At 35.6% G+C, this 24,959-nt stretch overlaps 1 protein-coding gene across 5 annotated transcripts in view; it reads left to right on the forward strand.

Annotated features, from left to right (window-relative positions):
• The window catches only part of Iml1 (GATOR complex protein Iml1), a 172,219-nt gene that overhangs the window by 133,996 nt on the left and 13,264 nt on the right, over window positions 1–24,959 (forward strand). For all 5 annotated transcript variants that reach the window (XM_081771495.1, XM_081771497.1, XM_081771499.1 and 2 more), the window contains 3 exons: window positions 345–555; window positions 1,390–1,498; window positions 21,040–21,228. In XM_081771495.1, coding sequence (XP_081627621.1) covers window positions 345–555; window positions 1,390–1,498; window positions 21,040–21,228 — 509 coding nt within the window. The remainder of the gene's footprint in view (window positions 1–344; window positions 556–1,389; window positions 1,499–21,039; window positions 21,229–24,959) is intronic.

Genomic DNA, 24,959 nt, shown 5'->3' on the forward strand with positions numbered 1-24,959 from the left:
AGCCAGCTGGCATTGTAGACCAGTCTGCAGCATTAGGCTGCCGATCGCAAAACCTGTCTGTCGTGGTTTCGAATCCGTTCAGCTATGAGTTACGTATTGTCATTTCATCATTAATTTCATAATTATAATTCGTTTTTCATCATCTCCTTTAACCCAAGAGTAATCATAGGACGGAACACACACACATACACACACCAAAAAAAAAGAAAAACAGTTCTGTGAACTTGAAGGCAATAATTAGGGTTGCAGCGTAAATTTATTCTTATTTGCAAACATAAATGTGTAGCCATGTTTGTCTAATTACGCATGAAGTAAGTTTTTTTTTTTCTAATTTCTTTTTAAAGCCAAAACACCAGCGATCTCTATATTTTGAAAAGTAATGCAACTCTTAGTGAAATTTTGGAAGGAATGAGAAATCCAAATACTGGTGTGGATTTCCTGATGCAGCATCCTAGTCTACCGAGCTTTACATTTGTGAGTGCTGATGCAGTTATGTGGTTGATTGCCCACGTGGAAGGAGTTACAACAGAAAATCAAGCTGTGACTATCATGCAGGTAAAGTTTCAGAAAAGAAAAAAATATATATTTTTACATTTTTGCATTTGAAGTAAAAGAATCTTTTTATTACCGTACTAACCAGAATATTGTACGTTATTTTTAGTATAATAATAGTTTCGTGAAAACCATATTTGTACTGTAATCGGAACCTAACTGCTTACACTGAAAAAAAGCGTATTTCATACCATGGAGAACTGTACCATCTCTGTTATTCTCCCATTTCCATGCTGTGCCTTTGTGTGACTTAAAGGTCCGACGTCAATATAAATGGTAATGCGTTATATTATAGTTCGATTTGATTGATACCTAAAATCACTACGTTTTCACGGGGTATTCAATTCAATCTGAGTACACCAGTAGAGTATTGAATACAAAGTGATAACGACCAGAAGAAGGAGGTAGAATGAAGACTAGGATTTAGATCTTAAAACGTAGTGGTGTACATTTTCTTTAAGTTGCCTTTAAGTTGGCAAGTTTTCTGTTACGTAATATTTTCAGTGTATGTAAGATTTTGTGCTGGATATTTTTATTTTTCCATTAAAATCATCTCAAAAACTTGAGGTCGTATTGTATGCGAGGCCTTACTATATTCGGGCTAATACTGTATTTAAATAAGTGCATCTTGAGCAGTGGAGCACTATCAAAGAGCAAAAATAGGTAAATTGCTTTTATGTATTACTTTGAACTGATTTTGTTAAATGTGTATCTGCACATTACATATTTAAACTGTCAACAATAACATAAAATTCTTAACCTTTGTTAAAATACTGTTAGTAGGAGTGTAATTGTGTAATACTAATGACACTTCATAATTGTATTAAATAATTTCAGAACATGTTAGAACAGAAATTGATATGCCATGCCTCTGGAGAATTTAGCCATCCCTTTGTTCTTGGTTTTTATCTGTATCATATTGTTTTACAAGAAAAAGAAATTAAAGGTAAGAAAAATATTTTCTCTTGCATTATTTGTTCTGACTGCATTTATGATATAATGGTATGAATTATTCATTTATAATAGTGCTGGTATTCTTTTTGTCTAATTGGTAATCTGACCTGACTGAAATAAAGATCCCATCTTTCGGGAAGTGTACCCACATGCGAAAAAAAAAAGCGCGTATACTGTAACTCACGATTTTTCGCATTTATTCCATTTTCCTTACGTTTATGAGTAAAATTCAGTTATTAGTATGTGGGGATAATAGAAAGCTATCAATCTAAGGAGATATTTCCAAAAAATATAATAAAATAATAAAAATATGAGCAAAAAACAAAATTACTCTTGGTTTTGTGTATACTAGCAATCATGCTTTCGAGGGATTTTTCAGTAGCAGAGCACGATTGCGAAGAGAAATTGACAATAGGCAGCGAACGAGCTGGCGGATGGAACTGGAAAGTGGAGTAAAATATTGAATTTATTGGTTTAAACCTAGTGTCTAGACGGTTTGCCAAATATAAATTAGCTTCTGTAACTAAGATGTCGTACGAAAATATAGAATTAAACAGAAAAACTCAAATCTTAAGGTTCGAAGCGATGCGCACCATGGTTATGAGCATTATTTGTTAAGAAAAAAGAGCAAACAAAACGTAGTCTCCGTGGTTAGGTGGATAGAGTGGCGGACTAGTAATTGTTTTGTTATTTTGACACCAGATCGAATCTTTATATATATATATATATATATATATATATATATATACAAAACATTATAGGAAGTGTATAATTTTGATGTTAATAAGAACCGAAACAATATAATAAGGAAATAAATTATTGATAGTATGCTTTAATCGTCGTATTTATTCAGTATTAGAATACGTGTACTATTTGAAGCAGCGATTGTTTTCAGTTTATGGTATTGTATGTTACACCTCTCCTGCCCGTTCTTGAACAGCAGACAACTCACTTCGGATTTGTGTGTCAGGAACAGGAAAAAGAACATACGCCACCTTGATAGTTTTTCCAGTCTTACCCCTTGTTACATCGACACGTCGAATGAAGCTTGTTGTCATGAAAAAAGAAAGAAAGGAAAAAGCTGATGTCAAATTATCGTTTGTGTGTGTGTGCTTGTGTTTTTTTTCTTTTTAGAGTATTGACTTTCTCCCTCTCTCTCTTTTTTTTTTTTTTTTATATCCACAAGTACAAGAAATGCAATCATAAATCTATGTAAGGAATAAAGAATGCTTTCGTTGAACGAAACTGAATTATACAGATCTATGTATGCGGAACACGAATATTTCCGAAAGATAGCATGAATATGAACGATAATCATACCATATTTCTACATTATATAGTAGCGTGAAAAACTGATATTAAAATGATATAACAAACAGGCATAAGCTTTTTTTTTCTAGCATGGCAACACATTAAACGTAACTCATTAAATATTAAGGATTACAAGTTATTTTACGTGTCGTTGTATTCCTATTCGTTTTCACGTTTGAGTGGCGAAAGAAGAAATTGTAGTGATAGTGATAAAAATCGAATTCGAGATTTGAATGAATTCAAGTTTCACGCCCCCTCATATCGAAAAATAATTTTGATGTCTGTCCATCTGTTCGTCTATCGGTTCGTCACGCTTTTACATGCATTCAAATAGAGGCCATACTGTTCGACGTATCTGGACCGAATTCTAGACATGAAGTTTTTATAACACTTGATCGTTTCGAATTCTATATCCTCCGACACCTAAAAATAAGGGTAGTTTACTGAAGGATGAAAATTTAAAATAATTAAATTGTCTCAAAAACAGCTGTAAAGATTTTGCTTATTTTTTACAAATATATATTTTATTAATAACCCTTCACCGTAGTATGAATCATTGCTGTAAAAATACATAAGGTGTAATTTACAGTATGGGATGCGTTTTTTCGAACAATTTTCTCAATCACATTTCATAAATATATCATTAATCTAACAATATGACACAACTCGTTCGTCCTGTAAACATTCAGAAGGGGTAGTTTACTCTTAATTTACTCTTCTTCGACGATTTTCCCATTAACGCCTAACGCAATTTTGTTCATATTTCACAAATAAATGTTACATAAATAACCTAACGATATGGTATAATTCCATCATCCTAAAAAGCTAGAAATGGCATATTACTTTTCGGAGTAAGTTTTACCCTACGATTTTGTCGAGAACGACTCAGGCAATTTTCTACGTATTTCATAAATAGCATAACTCGTTTGTCCTGAAATGATACACAAGGGATATTTTATTCTTGGGGATGACTTTTTTGACGATTTTCTCAGAAAGTATTCAGACGCTTTTGCTCATAGTTCACCTACAATTATTTCCTTAATAATTCTAATATATGCATAAGTTATTTCTAACAGAAATATGACCAATGGGTACTTTACTTTTGGACGTAAGTTGCTTCGAACAAAGTTTACCCAAACACATTATTTTATTCGCATTTCCCAAATAAATGTTTCAGTAATAGCTGCAGCCTAACACGAGTCAGTTTAAGAAATTCGAGTGAGAAAATTCAGTGCGTTTCATCCGTATCCATTCTTAAATATATTTTTAAATGTTACACCTAATCACAATTTTCCTAACAAAATCGAAACTTCTTTTTAAATGTGCCTTTTTGTGGCCAAATGGTTCAAGTGCATTGGTTCTGGATTTGATTCCCGGTGAGAGCTAGTGTATTTTTATCCAACGTTAAGGCATAGGTAATAAGTAGGTGCAAAGAGATAAGTGTTTAAACAAGCCTAACCAAGCTAATGAGTAATACAAAGAAATAATACAATATTACGAAATTATAGAAGAAACGTTGTTAATATTAGATATTTGCGTGTGAAATGTCCAACCGATGACTGTCAACTTCAAAGGTACGAAAGTGAAACATCCAATACCAGGTTAATCAGTGGTCTCTAGGTAAAACTATCCTACTAGGAAGTGATTGAGATACCAAAAAATGTTGTAATCGCTGGGAGACAGGAGAATACATTGGGTGAGAGAGTTTAATACTGCAACTCATGAATAGTCTGCACCTTCGTTGAGTATTGAAGTGCGTAGGCGTATATAGGTTTGCATTGAAATGAGCATTAATACGCAATATCTGTTGAACATTACGAGGGGCTTGCGGACAGGTTTGCAGTGCATTTCACGGGGTTCGATACTGTAACGATCCTAGCAAACCTTCCCCACTGTACACTATAAGTTAAATTTGTGCTTAATTAAAACTCTATTTGTTTAAATTTAACACTGTTAACCGTTATCATTTGTGCACTACGGGCAACAATCCGCCAGTAATTCTTTATTTTTTCCCTTTGTTTTTGTGCCATAAATGTCTGTTCATAAATATCTTTATCTGTGGTTTTGTATATACGTAGCGTGGACATTAAATTTTGACTTCTACGCCATATGCATCTAATTACAAACACGCCTATAGAACGAACACAACAAACTTGGAATATATAGTTTGTGTATGGAAAATCATTCACGAGGCGCTGCACGGGAGAGCCGTGTGCATACATATGGCTGTCAACCTGCTAAGAAATTTATAATAATAATAATAAACAGAAAACGAAACAGTTATTTACATAATTTATTTAAGCAAGTAAGTGCAATGGACTTAAGTTATTTCTCTCTCTCTCTCTCTCTCTCTCTCTCTCTTTGAAGGCAACAACCCTTCGGGTGCCAAGACGTAGAAATGGACTTGTGACACCCACGACTTTGGGGCGGTGTATGTTTGGCACATCGGGTTCCTTTGTTGTTAGTCCCAGCTTTCTAGACCGGATGCAGTTATTCCCGGTAGAAAATACAAGAAAATATACCTTTCTATTACTATTAAAGTAAATAATTACACTCATTTCCTCAATGTGATACTTGTTTGTTTAACTGTATACAGACAGCTGATCTGTGGAAGAATAGTTGGTAATAATAAATAAAATAAACTCGACAAATATTCTTGTAAATAATAGGAAAACTTTGCGTCACACTGTTCATTTTGCTGGGCACGCCAGTGTGCCGTGTTATCCGGTTGTGGCACACTGGAATATAGGGTATGGCTTTCTAATTTTTCCCAACTATTTTAACTGCTTCAATTGAAATGAATCTATAATAATAAGAGAGTAAATTTAGTCTTCTTACCCTTCGATTTAGAAATAAGGTCCGCTAGAATTGTATATATAAAAAGTAATAATACTCAGAATTTTATAGAGTAGTTTGTTTTATTCGAAATGACATACTTCCTGCAACTGTTTGGGTTGGAATTATTTGAAATCAAATCTTCAAGTTTTACGACCCACGGTTATACCGGCTAGGATAAAGGAGGCGGTGATGAGAAATGTATGAAATGGTGGAATGAAGGAACTGGGAGAAAACGGGAGAATCCCGAGAAAACCCATGCACATGGTGTTTGTCCACCATAAAATTCACTTGATGCGAGCTGGGGTCGAACCAAGGATCCCATGCACCAAAGGTGAACGCCTTATTACTGAGCCACCGCGGTCCCTCTGAAATTATTTATAGGAGAGAGTGACTACTTTATGAAAACTTGATATCGAACACATTTATATAAAAATATCAGCTTTTTGCGAAATATTGCTTAATATTCAGGAAAGTCAATAAAATAATAATAATAATAATAATAATAATAATAATAATAATCTTAAATTAAAAACTCTCTGGACCTAGTGCATTGGCACAATTCCACGAATTAAAAAGAATTTGTTTACTTCTCATGTAAGTGTAGAAGGACTTAATCCCTGTTGCTTTCAATATACGAAGAAAGTGTCCAACTGTCAAATGATATGCTACATAAAATGCCCTATGCAACATAATGTAGTATAGAGTCATCATTTGTAGGTTGTCTAAAGAACACTTTTGTTTTAGCAAGAAAGAAAGAAAGTAGAAAATGCTCAGTTTTAACCTAGTAGAAAGTTTGCAGATTTAAGGGAAAATGCACAGAGTTGTTGGGTATTAAATGTAGTTCGGATTAATGCAGTAAGACACCGTAAATAGTTTATTGTTTGAAATATACTGGGAGTGACCAAGCCATTACCTATGGAAATATCGAAAGAGATACGTTAATGGTGTTAGTTGCAAACTATTGTAGAAATGAAAAATTTAAGGAAATCTCTAAAACTCTGAAATCACAGATCCAAATTGACTGACTGTTAAGTAAAACTGCTAAATCTGACTAAAGCCAAAAAAAAAAAAAAAAAAAGTATTAATGACCTGTGTTACAGTTTCAGACATATCATTCCCCCATATCAAAACTACGATAGAAGTAAACTATGAATAAAGGTGAATTTACAGTTCTGGAATACCAACAAATGATTTTGTTAGATGTAAATTTTGGGAAAACTTTTTTTTATAAGGATTTAGATTTATTTATTGGTTCCTTTGTTTATTAACTTCCCCATGCCGTAAACGTCGCCAACACCTAGTGGCCCACTTGCCGGTAAATGGCGATCGTCGATATAGCGACGCGTCGAAGGATTGCCGCTAGTGTGCCACTAGTGGCAGGGACTCGTCGAGTCGAAGCAGATATCTAGAATCGGGGGTATTGAAGTTACCACCGCGTAACAGCGAGGACTTCATTTTGATCCGCGCTCCTTTGATTTGTCACGGAGAATCGCAAAGGGGCCAACACGAACTATCGCCAGTCATATGCATGCAGTTATTATTATATATTATTTTTCCCTGACAAATTGTTATTATAAGGACAATACTTAGCTCCGGGTGTCAAGAGTAACTCCTGCATTTACATCATGAAGTGAAAAATCTTGAGATGGGTGCGTATAATTGTATGAATTTAGATGGCAACTGTCGCCGATCACTAGTAAGTGAATATGGGAGAACTATGAAAAAAGTAAATAGATTGCCATTTTGTTGTAAAATTACATGACACGTGTATTTGATCTGATTCCAAACAGTTATCGTCAAATATACACGGTTAAAGGAGCACTCTTATTAGAAATATTAAAAAGACTTCAACGATTTATCACTCTACAAGCTGTGTCTTCATAATCGCTTCCGTGGTGAATTCGGAAGAACACGCAACTAGTAACCCTAAGGTTGGTGGTTCGCGCCCAGCTCAGGACACTTTTTTTAAAACTTTTTTAAAAATGTTTTTAGACTCACCTTAATTCAAACAAATTATGCATATAGCCGATTTAACATATTTTAGGGGAATAATTTTGTTTCGTTGGCGTTCCGTCGCTTCTCTGCCACTGGTGGTATAATTTTCAAAACGGAAGTGGGACCACCGCCGATTGTCGCTGCGGGACCGCCATTTTTTGGGGACATGTCGCTAGTTGCCTATCGGTGGTCCACCGACGCTTACGGCATGGGGTTATCCCCTCACAAGTGAGGCAGATTGTAATCGAGCAAGAGTGTTTTGGAAAAATGGGGAACATCTTCCGACTTCGACTTCTGAATAATTCGTTTAGGATTAAGTCGAATCAAGGCTGCCCCACGGGAAGGTAGAACAAGTGAGGCAATCGTTCCAAGCACTACGCTCGAGAGCCTCCGTCTCATTCAAGACTTAGACTCTTCAGGAAAAGTAACAAGTTTATTACTTGTAATTTATTCTGAGTCAAAGTATTTTGCAATAAACCATCGTTTTGTAAGATATTTTTACGATTGTATACTATTAATTTCGAAAATTGTACTCATAATATAATTTCCCATCATGGATTCAAAAAAATCAAAGTTCGAACAAAGAAAGATTTCCGATCCACATCTCTCTTCATGTTTGATATGGAAGTCTCATCTTCATTATTGACCCTTCACGAAACACAACAGATCTCGAGGGAAAAAAAAGCAATTTTGCCTACCAGGGGGAGGGAGTAAATCGTTTGCTTAACTAGGCAAGAAGGCAAGAGCGCCGATCCTGGGAGGCCGTGGGGGCCAGCCCCCCCCCCCCCAAAGCTCATGTGGGCCTCCTTTGTATTTATGAATATACAATATTTGGCATAATTTGAGTGCAATTTGTCTTAAAATACTTATATATATATATATATATATATATATATATATATATATATATATATATATATATATATATATATATATATATTCTGCATTTTAATACCCACCCACCCAAATTTACAGATAAATCGGCGTCCTTGGAAGATCTAGTGAAATGAATAAAAATGTGATAACGTAATACTTGAACAACTCTATCTAATGGAGGAAAGTAAATTAGTATTCAACACTTCTTTCAATTTTAAGCATTTCAAAGATTCTCGTAATTTGGTAGCGTCCCGGATTTGCATTTTTGAAATATGGGAACTCTATCTATACCTTAACGTGGGAACCTGTTTCGGACCATGCACTTAAGCCGCTTTGCCACAAGAGGCACATAGGAGTTTTTCTTTGGATTTCCTTAGGAAATTGAGAATGGTATGACTTTTAAAACTATGTTTAAAAAAGAATACACATCGACACAATAAGATGATAATCTGATACGTAGGAAATATATTGAATTGTTTTTAATGTGTTCTCACACATTCTAGTTCTTGTATATGCTAACTTTGGAAATACAGTAGAGTTTCGCTTATCCGACATAAACAGGCAGGCAAGATGTGCGATCATACCCACAAATTTAGCTAGTGAATGAAAGATGTTTTCTGCACAAATATTTTACAGGTTTAGGTGCATGAAACACCAATACGCCATGGTCTCGCTTATCTGACCTTCGTTTATTCCACATACCGTATTATCCGACATAATGTAGGTAAAAAGTAGGATCAATCGGCAAGAAGAACTGCAAGTTGTGGTCTTAGTCTGTTTTTGATGCTCTGGACTCTATTGCCTAGCACGCCTGTCTACACCATGACTCATACGTCTATCGTTCACTGCAGGCACGTATCCAGGTTTTCTTTTCGGAGGGGGGCCAATACGAATCCTCGTAAGCACGTAATTCTAATGTTTCAAAAATATCAATAATAATAATAATAATAATAATAATAATAATAATAATAATAATAATAATAATAATAATGCAACAGTTCTGTATTTCTCTTAAACTTTTTCTTACTTTTCATTTATGAACCGGTTTGCTTTAAACAAACTGCATTGTAGCACAAACGAAATCAAAAAATATTTTTGAGACACATGTGAGGAAAACTGTGTGCTACGTATATCAAACAACAGAAATAACAAATGGTAATGAGTGTATCGTTCTAATACATTAACGTTATAAACAGAACGGAATCGAAATTGTAATTCCATTTAAAAATGTTCTGTAATTCCACCTGGTATCAATGGCATTACGGTATGTTCTTAGAATTAGAACAACAACGTATTACCCACAGTTTGGACACTGCCTCAAAGTAATCTGATATAAAAGAACCTCAAAAGGGAAAAAGGTTTGTTAAAAAGAGCTTGAGTTTTGGAAGGGGACAGCTTCCAGGACCTCACTCTCGATACGTTCCTGATTCAATGCATTATATTTATTTCTTACAAAACATGATTATTAGATGCGTAATATGTAAAATTATATCATAGTTTGACTTTTAATACGTCTTTTCTTAACACATCCATAGATTCCGGCGTTCTGCCTGCCTGTTTTATGTCGGATAAGCGAAACTCATTGTATTTCCAAAGATAGCATATACACAGGAGCTAGAGGTCTGCACGGGCCGGAATTTTTAGCCCGGACCCTTGAATCTGTAAGCATTAGCGGATTAAGGGCGGAACCAAGGAGCCCAGGCTCCGGGACCACAAGCTCAGGGGACCCCTTAAAATCCTTCTTTTTAATACTAAAATATAGCAATCAACTTATTATATTATAGGCTTCAGACCTATGCTAAATTTCTTTCGGCTCGTTACGCTCGCGGTATCGCTAGATTTAAGCCTTTTCATCAGCAATATTTAACTGTTAATAATGAATATAATAAAGTTTCTTCAATTTTATTTCACATGAAAATATATATTTTTATTACAATTCAAAATTATTCGACATTCAAATAAAATAACAATAGGCATAAATGAGGAATGGAACAATAATTGCTAACAGAATAACAGAAAAATATAATAATTTGAATAAAATTGTAACAATTGGATTAAATAAATTTATGAAATAATTACGAAAAAATAATTAAGTCAACAGGAAATATATTTCAATAGTCGAACCAAAGGAAGGGGTAGAAAACCACCTATCAGCGGCATCATATCTAGTGTTACTGTCTGCTTTTCTACGCCATCCGATGATATTACACCTTATTTGTATAGTATGTCGTCCAGTTGTATAAATGTTCAGTGTTGTCCTTTGTGTTAGAGAAGAAACACCTCATCTAGTTCTTTTCGATGTGGTAAGGTGCCAAGAACCGACGACACGTTGCCACGTTGGATAACAATAGATATGCGTTGAATTAGGAAAGATGTTGAACGAATATCTCCAGTAACGACAGAAATGCGGCTACCTACTTCTCTAATAAAATCAAGGCTTGCAGATCCCCAAGCACTACTGGTCTTGATGGCAATTGGAGCAAAAATAAATTTATCAAGGAGGTTGTTATATTTCCTTTGCTTTTCTACTTCTCAACGACTAGCAACAGCTTCAGCATTAATAACAGCTAAAGAGAGACTTAAATGGGCAAATGTATCTGAACACGTAAAGTCCCATACTAATGATTTGCCTTTCAACCAAGGAACTAATGTCATGCCATCAGGTCGTTTACCATCTGAACGACAACATCCTGGTTCACGTATGGAAGGAATTCCAGCTGTGGTAAGGGCTCGTAAAATGATATCATTCACAGAGGAGTGTCTAGCGTGTCTACCCATGCTGTTCATGCATGAACGGCCATGCATGCCACGTTGGTTAACTGTTAGTAATGAATGTAACTAAACTAATTATTGTAAACTTGTAGCACATTAAAATATTACAGCATAGTTCTCGGTGATTCGATAAGCCTATGAGGCTGTGGAAGGCAGCAAAGAAAATTTATGCGCTGGAACTATTCGTAACATAGGGCCACCTTAAAATAGTCGGCTCCAGGTCCCCAAAAGCCTTAATCCGTCCCTGTCTATAAGCAATATCTCACGAAAAGCTGGTATTTTTTAACAAATGTGTTCGTCATCCAGTTTTTATAAAGTAGTCCCTTTCTCCTTTAAATAATTTCAGAGGATGCGGTGTTTCAGTGAAAGATCTATCACCTCTGGTGCATGGAGTCCTTGGTTCGATCCCTGCTTGCGCCAAGTGAACCTTGTGCTGACAAACACCGTGTGCGCGGGTTTTCTCGGGTTTCTCCCGTTTTATCCCACTTTCTTCATTCGACCATTTCATTCATTTCTCATCCTCACTATCTGCTTTAGCCTAGCCGGTATAAACGTGGGACGTAAAATTTAAAGATTTCATTTCAAATAATTTCAATCAAAAAACAGTTGCAGGAAGTATATAATTTCGAATAAAACAAACTACTATATAAAATTCTGAGTATATTATTTTTTAATGAAATTGTCGCGAACCTTATTTCTAAATCGAAGGGTAAGAAGACTAAATTCATTCTCTTATTATTATAGATCCATTTCAATTGAAGTAGTGGAAATAGTTGGGAAAAATTAAAAGGCCATACCGTATATTCCAGTGTGCCACAATCGGTATAACGCGGCAAACTGGTGTGTGTCCAGCAAAGTGAAGAGTGTGACGCAAACTTTTTCCTATTATTTGCAATAATTTTTTGTCGAGTTTCTGTTGTTTATTATTATTATTATCATCAACGATTCTTCCATGGATCAGCTGTCTGTATACAGTTAAGCAACCACAAGTATCACATTGAGGGAATGAATATAATTATTCACTTTAATAGTAATAGAAAAGTCTATTTGTTTGTATATTCTACCGGGAATAACTGCATCCGTCTAGAAAGTTAGGACTAACAATAAAGGGATCCCATGTTCTGACCACACACCGCCCCAAAGTCGTGAGTGCCACAAGTTCTCTTCTACACCTTGGCATAATAAGGGCTGTTGCGTTCATGGAGAGAAAGAAACAACATAATTCCATTGCAGTTATATGCTTTAATAAATGTTAACTTATGTTCATAAGTTATGTAAGTGATCATATCGTTTTCTGTTTATTATTATTATTATTATTTCTTATTATTATACATTTCTTAACACGTTGATTGCCATGCGTATGGAATTCCATACACACGGCTTTCCCGTGCAGCGCCGCATGATGATTTTCCATACACAAACAATATAGATATTCCCAAGTTTGTTGTGTTCGTTCTATAGATGTGTATGTAATTAGATACATATGGCGTAGAAATCAAAATTTAATATCCACGCCACGTATATGCAAAACCACACACAAAGAAATTTATGAACAAAGACATTGAGTTTGAGTTTAACATCTCGTTCAGCAACGAAACTATATGAGACGTCGACCTACTGATTAACGTGGACTCCGAACCACGTGAGCTCTCACCGAGTCTCCCACACCAAAGGCGCGTACGCTAGCCGCTTAGCCACGAAGGAGCTCATGAACAAAGACACTTATGGGCTAAAACAATGATGTGTGATGTGATTTTGAGTTTATCGTCCCTTTCAGCAGCGAGGCTATATGAGACGTGGACCTACTGATTAACGTGGAATCCGAACCACATGAGCTCCCGCCGGACGGAAACAAAGAATTACTTGCGGATTGCTGTCCGTGATGCACCGGTGATAACGGTCAACATTTTTAAATTTAAACAATTAAGCACGAATTTAACTTACAGTGTACAGTGGGGAAGGCTCAGTAGTTCGCAAGGATCGTTACGATATCAGACCCCGTCAAATACACTGCAAACTTGTCAGCAAGCTCCTATCAATATTAAACAGGTATTGTGTTATATTGTTCATTCCAATGTTAACCTATGTAGGCCTACGGACTTCAATACTCGCCCTCAAACGAAGGTGCAGACTATCCATGATTTGCAGTATTAAACTCTCTCTCACCCTCTGTATTCTCCTAACATGTCTCCCAGAGATTACAACATTTTTTGGTATCTCAATCACTTCTTAGTAGGATAGCTTTAGTTAGAGGTCACTGATTAACCTGGCATTGTATTTCTCACTTTTTTACCTTTAGAATTGACAATCATCGTTTGGACATTTCAGTCGCACCTACCTAATATTAACAACGTTTCTTCGATAATTTCGTAACATTGTATTATTTCTTTGTATTCTTGATTAGCTTGGTTAGGCTTATTTAAACACTTTTTTCTTGGCACCGATGTGTCACATCTCTTAGACGAAAATACACTAGCTCTCACTGGAAATCAAATCCAGAACCAATGCACTTGAACCATTTGACTACAACAGGGCACATTTAAAAAGAAGTTTCGATTTTGTTCGGAAAATTGTGATTAGGTGTAACATTTAAAAATATATTTAAGAAAGGGTACGGAGCAAACACACTGTATTTTCTCGCTCGAATTTCTTGCACTGACTCATGTTAGGCTGCAGCTATTATTGAAACATTTATTTGGGAAATTGCGAATAAAATAATGTGTTTTGGGAAACTTTGCTAGAAGAATCTTTAGGCCCAAAAGTAAAGTACCCATTGGTCATATTTCCGTTAGAAATAACTTATGCCATATATTAGAATTATTAAGGATATAATTGTATGTGAACTTTAAGCAAAAGCGTATGAGTAACTTCTGACAAAATCATGAAAAAAGTCACCCCAAGAATAAATTATCCCTTGAGGATCTTTTCAGTACAAACGAGCTATGCTATATTGTTAGTGTTTTCATAAAACATTTATTTATGAAATGCGAACACAATCGCCTGAGTCGTTCTTGAGAAAATCGCAGGGCAAAACTTACTGTCCAAAGTAATATTCCACTTCTAGATTTTCAGGATGAGGGAATTATACCATGTAGCTAGGTTATTTATGTAACATTTATTTATGAAATATGAACAACGAACATCTCCTGAGTTGTTTTTGGGAAAATCATCGGGAAAAACTTACCCCCAAAGGTAATCTATTCTATCTGTAATTTTGCGGATAAACGATTTATGCCATATTGTAAATTATTTATAATCTGGACCAAGTATATCTAGTAATTTTTAAGCAAATCGTCGGGAAAAAATTCACTGTCAAAGTAAACTATCTCTTTTGGATTTTTCTTTTCGGAACAAGCGAGTTGTACCATATTGTAAGATTACTACAGAAAATATTTTTACTGAAATTACAACAAATTTGTCTCAGTTATTACTGAGAAAATTGTTAAAAAAATCAACCCTTGAGAAAACGTCTCCTTCTGTATGTTATCGGGATAAACGATTTATGCTGTATGTTAGTTTATTAATGAAACATTTTTTACGAAATATGAGCAAAATTGGCTGAGGCGTTAATGGTAAAATCATCGATGGAAAGCTCACCCTAAGAGTAAACTGATCCTTCTGAATGTTTACATGACGAACGAGTTGTCATATTGTTAGGTTATTAATGATACGTTTATTTATGAAATGTGGTTGAGAAAATTGTGCAAAAAGAACGGATACCGTACAGTAAATTACACCATATGCATTTTTTCAGAAAAATGATTGATATTATGGTGAAGAGTTGTTAATAAAATATATATATATATTTTTAAGAAAATTGAATTATTTTAAATTTTCATCCTTCAGTAAATTACCCTTACTTTTAGGCGTCGAAAGATATAAAATTCGAAACGATAGTATGTTATTAAAACGTTATGTCTAGAATTCGATCCAGATACGTTGAACAGTATCGCCTCTATTTGAGTGCATGTAAAAGCGTGACGAACCGACAAACGAATAAATGGGCAGACATCGAAAAATCATTTTTTCGATATGTAGGAGCCATGTAACTTGAATTCATTGAAATCTCGTATTCGATTTTTATTACTATCACCACACTTTCTTTCGTCGCTCGAATGTGAAAACGAATGGGGCTACACCGACACGTAAAGTGATAATTTGTAATCCTAAAAATTTAATTTGATATGTTTAATGTGTTGTTACGCTAGAAAAAAAATATGCCTGTTACATCATTTTATTATCAGTTTTTCACGCTACTGTATAATTCGGAAGAACGGTATGATTATAGTTAATATCCATGGCATATTTTGGAAGCATTCGTATTCTTCATAAATAGAGCTGTATAATTTAGTTTTGTTTAAAGAAAGCATTCTTTATTCCTTACACAGACTTATGATTGTATTTCTTGCACTTCTGGATATGAAAAAAAGGAGAGACAGAGGGAGTCAATACTCTAAAAAGAAACACACACACAAACACTAGAACAATAATTTAACATCACCTTCTTTTTTTTTATGACAACGAGCTATTCTACTTCATTCGCTGTGACTGTAAGGCTGCAGTTCACGCATATTTTTTCTGTTCCTGACTAGCAGACACACTCGAAGTGAGTTGAAGTTTCTTCTGCTGTGCAAAAACGGTGAGGGGAGGAACAGACATACCATACCACAAACTAAAAACTCGCTATTACTAATAGTAGACTAATTCTGAATAAATATGTCATTAGAGGAAACAAAAAGTTATTTCCTTATTATAGTGTTTTGGTTCTTATTAACATAAAAATTATACACTTTCTATGGTGTTCTGTAAAAAAAATGGATGGGATGGGATGGGATTCGGTCTGGTGTCAAAACAGTATAAGAACTACCAGTCCGCCACTCTACCCACTTGACCACAGAGGCTACGTTTTGTTGCCTGTCTTTTTCTTAACAAATAAATGCTCATGGCTATAGAGCATATCACTTCCAAACTTAAGAAAACAGTTTTCCTCTTTGTTTCTTTATTTCCGTACAACATCTTGGTTACAGAAGCTAATTTATATTTGGCAGACAATTTACACCCTATTAAAATGCAATATTTTACTCCACTTTCTAGTTCCTTGATTCAACTTCTGGATACTACGATACTACCAATCGTGAAATTCCCTCTGCAATCGTGCTGTGCTGCTGCAAAATTCCCTCGAAAGCATTATCATCAGTATACACTAGGGTGCAGCGTTTTACCACTTTTTTCTCGGAATGAAATGTAATACCTGGCAAAAGTGGCCAATCCACATGGACATTTCAGGTATAGATTTTTTTTTAAATCAGATAATATCTTCTGTGAGAACTATTGCCTCAAAGTTTCAAAATTTCACTGAAAATTACAAAAAATACCAAAGGTTTTCATTAATTTTAGTTATGTTAAAGTAAACATATTTTTGGTTAAATACTTGTCAGTTGCTATGAAAACTGACATTCAAGTATAAAAATGCCAGTTATATGCCCTTGGGGGGAATAGGGGTGCCTCCTCTGGGGCCAGAAAAGGGGGCAAATTCAGTACAGTTAAGCGGTTGTGCAGCTCCTCGCTCACCTGGCAATATAGCCTGGCCAAGTGACCCAGAGCCTACCATGTAGAGGTGGCTGCACCTAGGGCTCCTCTGCTAGGCCTATCCAATCAACCAACCATATGTTGGGCCAGATGAACTGATCCGATTAGTCACTGTCAGGAAAAAATGTCACAAATTGGGACTTTGATTGAAATTTAGAAGCAGCTTGCCTAGAAAGAAAGGTTGACCTGATTATTCCGCCTCTAGCATCACTGGCACATACTCGGAAGGCTTCTTCAGTGACTAATTTCACTATCCGTTCTACTGCCACCATGTGGCACGGATGGACGGTGAAGGACTATTCTGGCACAGTGTTGTCAGGAAGTGAAAGTTTGACCATGAGCTGTTTGTTTGGTACCGTCCATAGAACTCACTGGTAGTACAGTTATTGAAACATCAGTGCTTTCCCAAAAGATAATTGCAGTGTAATCGTTTGCCTCAAAATTCAGTCTGGGAATGATTTTATATCTAATGGAGTTACCGAGATTCCCTGCTTCGTATTCTCGAGCGCTAAGAATCTTATGTAATGCATCTTGTCGGACAGCAAGTCGACCATCAGTCATCATGGCGAGAAGATTTTTTCTGGGAGTGCAAAGAATGCATTCGTTTGAATGGATGAACGGATTACAGCCTGGTATTCCCTTGGTAAGTATTTAGACCTTGAATGGCCTCTAAGACGTGAGAGGACCATCAGCAATGGAAGACTATGTTCTGATACGGCGTTGATAACCACACAGACTCTAAGTATGAATGTCGCAATTTCTATTAATTTCTTGGTAGGGTTTTTGTTGCAATATACAGTGTTAAAATTCTCTTTGCACTAGTCAACCAGCTAGCTTCGTTTAGTTTGCCAGGGAACATAGAAACAAGCTCTTCTGGGCATGCACTGAAATCAATGGCTTGAGATATCTGGAACAAGCATCTCAGGTCCTTACTGAGTTTTTTGTGCTCTTCTGGACTATGATGAGGTAAGTCACATTTTATTGGTTTGAATAGCAACACTGAAATCTTTTTCACAGTTAGATAGTTTTGAAACTATGGGACGTGTGTAATAATAGGGGCTTGAATAAGCGCCTTGAATATCCGTGAAGAGAGCTCGCAACAGCAGTTCATTAAAATGCAAGAGACAAATAACCCATTGCATTTGTTTTCCTGTTAGTTCCTCTAATTTTCGAAGAACAACTCCATTCCAAGCATGTTCGTGTATGTTCCATCATACCCAAGAACCTCAACTTTATCAAAGCCAACTCTGAGTTGGCTCATGATATATTCGAAAATAGCTCTGGTCTCGTCATGTGCAGAGCCAGAGGATGGTGTCACCTGACCAACGTATTGAGAGTTACGTTCAGCCACAAGTGATAAGTGCTCTTCTCTAACAATGCCTGTGTGAGTTTTAGTGTCATCCCTTCTATCATCAAAGTATAGGATTTTAATGGGATCATCATTTCCAGGACTTTCTTTTAAATTCCAAGCAAGTTTAAGTTTCGCACACCTTATTTTGTTCCTGTCTACAGTTAAAGCAGATGTTATGTCGCTAGATTTTTGAGAAGTTATAATTCCAGCCTTTGAAGCTGCCTGAAGCACAGCTGTTATATGTGCCGCAGCCCTCTCGCTTACATTGTATCTCTGAGCAATCATAACAGTTTCAGTCAAATACCAAAGTCGTTCACAAAGTAATGCATATTTTTTTATGGAAACTAATGGAGCTAACTAATACTAATACTGTAGCTGGTTCATATTTTTTTATAACTAAACAGAGCAATATTTCAGCTACATACTCATTTTTCCACATAGTTCTCACCATTTATGCACTTTTGCCAACGATGAACCAGAGCCTGCATGTCGCGCTTGTAAAAATCGGCATTCCATGGACTGTTTTCTGGATTCTAGCTCGTAGTGATAACACCACGTATCATCTCCAGTGACGATGCTATCCAAAAAATTGTCACGTTCATCTTCATATTGGTCAAGCAGGTCCCAAAGGAAAAGGCAAGGACGAAAAAAGCTGTAGAAACGCTTAATTGTACTGAATTTGCCCCCTTTTCTGGCCACAGAAGAGGCACCCGTATTCCCCCCAAGGGCATATAACTGGCATTTTTATACTTGAATGTCAGTTTTCATAGCAACTGACAAGTATTTAACCAAAAAAATGTTTACTTTAACATAACTAAAATTAATGAACAAATTTGGTATTTTTTTGCAATTTTCAGTGGAATTTTGAAACTTTGATGCAATAGTTCTCACAGAAGATATTATCTGATTTGAAAAAAAAAAATCTATACCTGAAATGTCCATGTATGCCACTTTTGCCAGGTATTACATTTCGTTCCGAAGAAAAAGTGGCAAAACGATCCACCCTAGTATACACAAAACCGAGCATAATTTTGTTTTTCTTATATTTTTATTATTTTATTATCTTTTTTTGGAAATATCTTCTTAGATGGATTGCTTTCTATTATCTCCACTTACTAATTACTGAATTTTACCCATAAACGTAAGGAAAACGGAATAATTGGAATAATCGTGGGTTACAGTATACGCGCTTTTTTTTTTTTTTTTTTTCGCATGAGGGTACATAGTGAACATTTATAATAGAATTATTGGTCTTGTTTATTTTCTTTTTTAATTTTTGTTAAATATATTTGGATTTTTTTTTATATGTCGTTGGATGTAGACTGTTTTGTATGCAAATTGTAACTTTCACTGAACGCTACATATTGGCAATATTTCAATGTCTTCAAATATTTCAAAAACAGTTATTCATTTACTGAACAACTTGGACAAAATCGTCAACGTTTTCTTCACATTGAAGATTCCTGAAGTACGCATGGTAGTCTTTGGGTATCCTGTATTGCACAAATTTTCGAAGTCTCTCTTTTTTTTCGCTGTGAAATGAGTCGAAGAGAGGAATAGCGGAGTAAGAGTTTGTACTGGGACAGTGTACAACTTCTCGGGGAGCTTGTACATACCGCAAATGTTTTTAAATTCATGATTCATACTTGTTTTGAACACGATTGTTCTCAAGTCTTTGTGACAAAATCTCAGGGGTCGCAACTTTTGGCATCAAATGTCGTTGCTCCTTTCATCTTTGCCAACATTAGGGAGAAAAGGTTTTCGTGCTTACTCGAAGTCGTAAAAGTCTTCTATTGTCATTGAATGTAACTTGTATGCAAATGGTTTCTGTCTCGACATTCAACCAACAGGTAACTACTCTGTTGGGACATCTATAATACGTTTCGCATTCTCAGTCACAATGTACATTGAATCAACTTCCATTTCAGTGTGTTCCGGTTCAAGAAGTTTATAGTCAATTCTTTGTATATGAGTGATACAGCATGGAGACAAGATTGAAAAGATTTTTTTTGTTTAAATTTTGTCCTCCGCAGTAGTCAGAATACATAGTTACATGTTTAACATTGTTGGTGATTGGCTTCAATATTTCAGGACACACGACGCAATTTTTATCTTGTCCTCCTTTTTTCTTTTGTTTCACGCTAGAGGTAATAGTAGTCTTCATGAGTAGCAACATCATAATTCGTAAGACTATTAACGTTTATTTTCTTCACGAAATATATTCCTTACCCAGTAACTCCGATGAGAGGCGAACAGAAATTGTGCCCGAAATATTGGTGTTGCTAAAAGAGAGATACAAAAATCAAGCAAGTCGTAACAATATTTAAATTCTCAGATTTATTTCCCCGTCATAAGGCTTCGATTTTATGGAATTTGTATCTGAATTGCAAAGTTGCATTTGTTTGCCTACCTGAGGAATCTTCATATAGTTAATTTACACTACTCAACTTCAACAAACGACATCCTAGTAAAGATGAGTTTTAGTTTTAAGAAGTAAGTTGTAAATTAAGATACTAAAGCGCCAATTAGCGTAGTATATACTGAACAATGTACAACTGCGTATTTGGAAAAAGAGAAGGAAAAATTAAATTTTGTACAAATTAAATAGTGTGTGTGTGTGTGTAGTAGTAGTAGTAGTAGTATTTAACAATATAGTAAATAATCACACTGGCATAATGTATGCGATCCTATTCGGTAAAGAAGTTAATACTAAATTTATCATGCATTAATTAGTTATCTATTATTTAACTTTATTTTACCTATTCTTTATTTATTTGTGTATTTATTTTTTTATTTTAAAGATGGTGATTATACGTTACCATTGGGTGACGCTGCAAGCTTTGAGAATGAATGGATTGAAGTTGAAGTAAAGCATCCAACAGGCTGGAAGAACGGGCCAGATGCTGCAGTACAAACAAATATTACACCCGAATACTTGCGAGAGGAACTTACGCTGTGCAAAGAAGAAGAAAAGGAACAAAATAGACGAGGTTATTATATATTACAAATGATCTTCACATTAGAAGCTCTCATAATTCATGTTTAACGACTCTCAGTTACGTAAATATGGTTAAATTAGACAGTTTGTTTCACATCAAAATTGTTTTCTACATTAGAGGTGTTCAAGATGAGCCCTCTTTGTTACTCGACACACATCAAGGCTGTAGGCCACTGGTTCCCGACTGTGTCTCGACATGTAAGTGTGTAGCACAGTCCCATAGAGGTATTGCGAAATCTCATAATTTAAAATAATTTAACATTTAATAATTATCAAAAATCAATTTTGAGAAAGTGACCCATCAACGCCTCCAGCGACAGCAGCAATGACCAATACTATATAGTCACTAATTTATAGAAATTCATAGACTTATACTGTTAACATTTATAATTATTTTTAAATAAAATATCAAATAAGTGTGTCACGATGCTGTGGGCGTTCAGTAAAGTGTGTCATCAGTCAAAAAAGGTTGGAAACCATTGTTATAGATTATGTTACACACCTGTGATACCGCAGCCGATATGATACTTCTTCACCATATTGAATGGTAAAAGTAACTTGTAGATTCTTTAAATCACTTTCAAAAGAAAGGGGAAAAGCCACAGAGCGTGTTGTTCGAGACACGTGGAGGTCAAGGAACAAGTCACTATCGGTGCGGCCAGTTCAAAAATTTATTATTTCGCGAAGGCATTATCCCTATAGTGATAATGGTTAATGAATTAATCGAACTTCTGTTTGTCGAAGTTCTGCTTGTGACAAATAACTTACTATATCATAGTATGTTCCACTCGAGAGCCTATCATAAGCCATCATCTTGCATCGTACTCCAAAAGCACCAAAACCTGTTAGTTGCATCTTTTCACAAATCGGCAACACAGAGAGATCCATTGCTTCAAGAATTGGTAAGCCCATCAAACGCATATCTGCTTTCCTCGACTACCACCTCTAACTCTACTTCCAGGCTTTCCTATCATACCCAAGTTATAAATACCTCAGTCTCAATTACCGCTCCATCACCGAATCGGGGGGAAAGGGGTTGCACTTTGTCTCAGTAGTAGAACATTTACCTCTGGTATAAGAGGGCTCCGATTCGATCCTCGGTCCAGTAAGCTTGTAGTAAACAATATTTTGCCTGTGGGTTTTCTCGAGATACTTCCACAATTTCATTCCGTCATCATCCACTTGCCTTAGCCGTGGGTCATCCGTCTCCCTTAGCCTAAAGGGCATAATCGTGGAACGTTAAAACTGAAAGATTTCATTTATTTATTTATTTCATCACCGAATCAGCACCTCCCAATACTATCCTAGCTTCCGTCAGGGTTTGAAAAAAAAAAACACGGTAAAAAAAACGTGGACCCATATAGGTTTTTCGTTTTTTTTTTTTTTTTTCGAAATATTTCAATATCTTTAGGGTAAAAGAGTTAAAATGTAATTTATATTTCATGATTGTCATTGTCACAATTTGCAACAATTTTCTATTCACTGCTGTTTTGAAAAAATGACCGCCATTTTTAAATTTGACGTTGGATCACCGAGAAAAGCTATACCGCAAATTTAGAACGTCTCGTGCTTTTACCTTCAAAATTTCAACTTTAAAGTTTGAAAATCGCACTCTGTAGCGTGGATACCCGCTATTTTGAAAAATGATCACCTTTTTGAAATTTTACGTTGGATCGGCGCCAAAATATATACAGCAAATTTAGAATGTCTCGTGCTTCTACTCTAAAAATTTCAACTTAAAAGACTGAAACTTGCACCCTGTAGTGTGTGTGGTACAGGCAGAGAAAGAACAAATGTAGATCGAGTCATCCCAAGAGCCTCACCTCAGTGAGTGACGTTCGCCAAATATGAATACCAAATAAATTAATTTAAAACAACGATATAATTCATATTTTATATGATAAATGTTTCAGAATGTCTTATATGAAATAAATGTCTTCCAGCGTAAAATAAATGGTTTTATTGTTGAAGTTCACTTCCGATAGTTTGTGCGTTCAAATACGGGTTGATATGGATTCACCGTCAAATTCGAGCACTTTCGGATTGATATGGAATAAGGCTGTGAAATTGGTACAGATTTTTAGGATCAGGAAGTGAGGGAGACAGAGTGGTGATTCTCTCACATCGTGCAACACTGAACTTAGTTACTATGGAAAATCATTTGCTATCAGGAAGTAAGGGAGATTCTACGGAATAGTGATCTTTTCACATTGTGCATGATTTCCGTAGACTAGAAAATCATTTCAAACTAAATTAGAAAATACCTTTCACGTTTTAGTTTATCAATGTTTCGCAATCTTTTGATCTCCAATGTCATTGGTATGGACTGGAAGACCTAGCTATATTTCATACTAATTTCTACATTTTAGATCACTATGTTCTCAAATTTTATTATTGCATTTTATTTACATTATTTTCTAAAATATAAGATTGTACATTTTACTTCTAATAGACTATAAGCATAATCCATAGATTAATCTGTTTTATAATTATCTCAAGCTAAGGTATTTTTTAAAATTCATTAGAACTTTATAAAGGCCTTAGAAAAGATTTATTCCAACTCGATTTTTTTTTTTTGGGGGGGGGGGACTTGGGCAAACGCTGGTTTCCGTAGATGTAACTTTAGTATACACTAATATTCCACTTACCCATGGTGTTAGCTCCCTTGAAGAGTTCCTAAACACGCGCCCCGAACCTCAGAAAGCCCTTATACATTTTCTGGTCCAACTATTTCAATCTGTCCTAACCATAAACAGTTTAATATTTGAAAATAACTATTAATATAAAATCAACACTAATGCCATGCACTCTCACAGTACCCTCATACGCCAACGTATTCATGCGACGTCTGGAACAACATACTCCACTCTTGACCACTTCAGTTTTCTCGGACTTCGATTCATAGAGATATCTTCCCAATATAAACTCGCGGTCAACCAGCACTAAATCTCTAAATAACAAATGATTAGTCAAATTCACTCCTCCAACCATGCTGTCACTTTCCTGGATGTGAAACTAAGGCTTGAGAATAGACGTCTTAAGACTGACATGCATCTACCAACAGTATGCAATAACTCCACTTGATGAATTCCTATCCTCACCGCATCAAAGCTTCCTATCTTATGCCGTGGGCATTCAGAGAACCAGTATCTGTTCCTCCACATCGCCCTTCAACAACTAGCTCGAAGATACTCTCATCTGCACTCTTCAACTCTGGATACCGCATCAACCTTATTGTGAAGGAAAAATATCGAAAACAAACAAACAAAAGACACTCGAAGACAAAAGTCGTGAAACTAAGAATTCTGTAAAATCCTCCACATCAGACTTCCTTATCCAATACTATTTCAGCGTGCGTTCTCTACAGAAACAAGATTTATTTGTTATCGTATACCCAAAATCAAAAAGGCTTGTTCGATCCAACCTTAATTCGTTTACCGAAGGTCCTAACCTCCATACCACCAAAGAACTACCAGGAAATTCAGATGTAACACGTGTTCTGTATTTGATACCGTATAGAACTTCCAACATTCAATCACGAGAATAACACTCACTTCTTACCATTTCAGTATTTCTGATTCTTCCACCTAAAGGCACCCGTTGTCCAGCCCTTTATACTGCGAAACCTTGATATGTAACACTCAATTTCCCCGTCTGCCTGTCCTAGAACACAACCGATCACAACAGTAAACTTGACCACATCTTCCGCATAGATATATTTAA

The sequence above is a fragment of the Thermobia domestica genome, chromosome 9, assembly GCF_964235325.1.
Source record: "Thermobia domestica chromosome 9, izTheDome1.hap1.1, whole genome shotgun sequence".
In the NCBI taxonomy this organism is placed as follows: Eukaryota; Metazoa; Arthropoda; class Insecta; order Zygentoma; family Lepismatidae; genus Thermobia; species Thermobia domestica.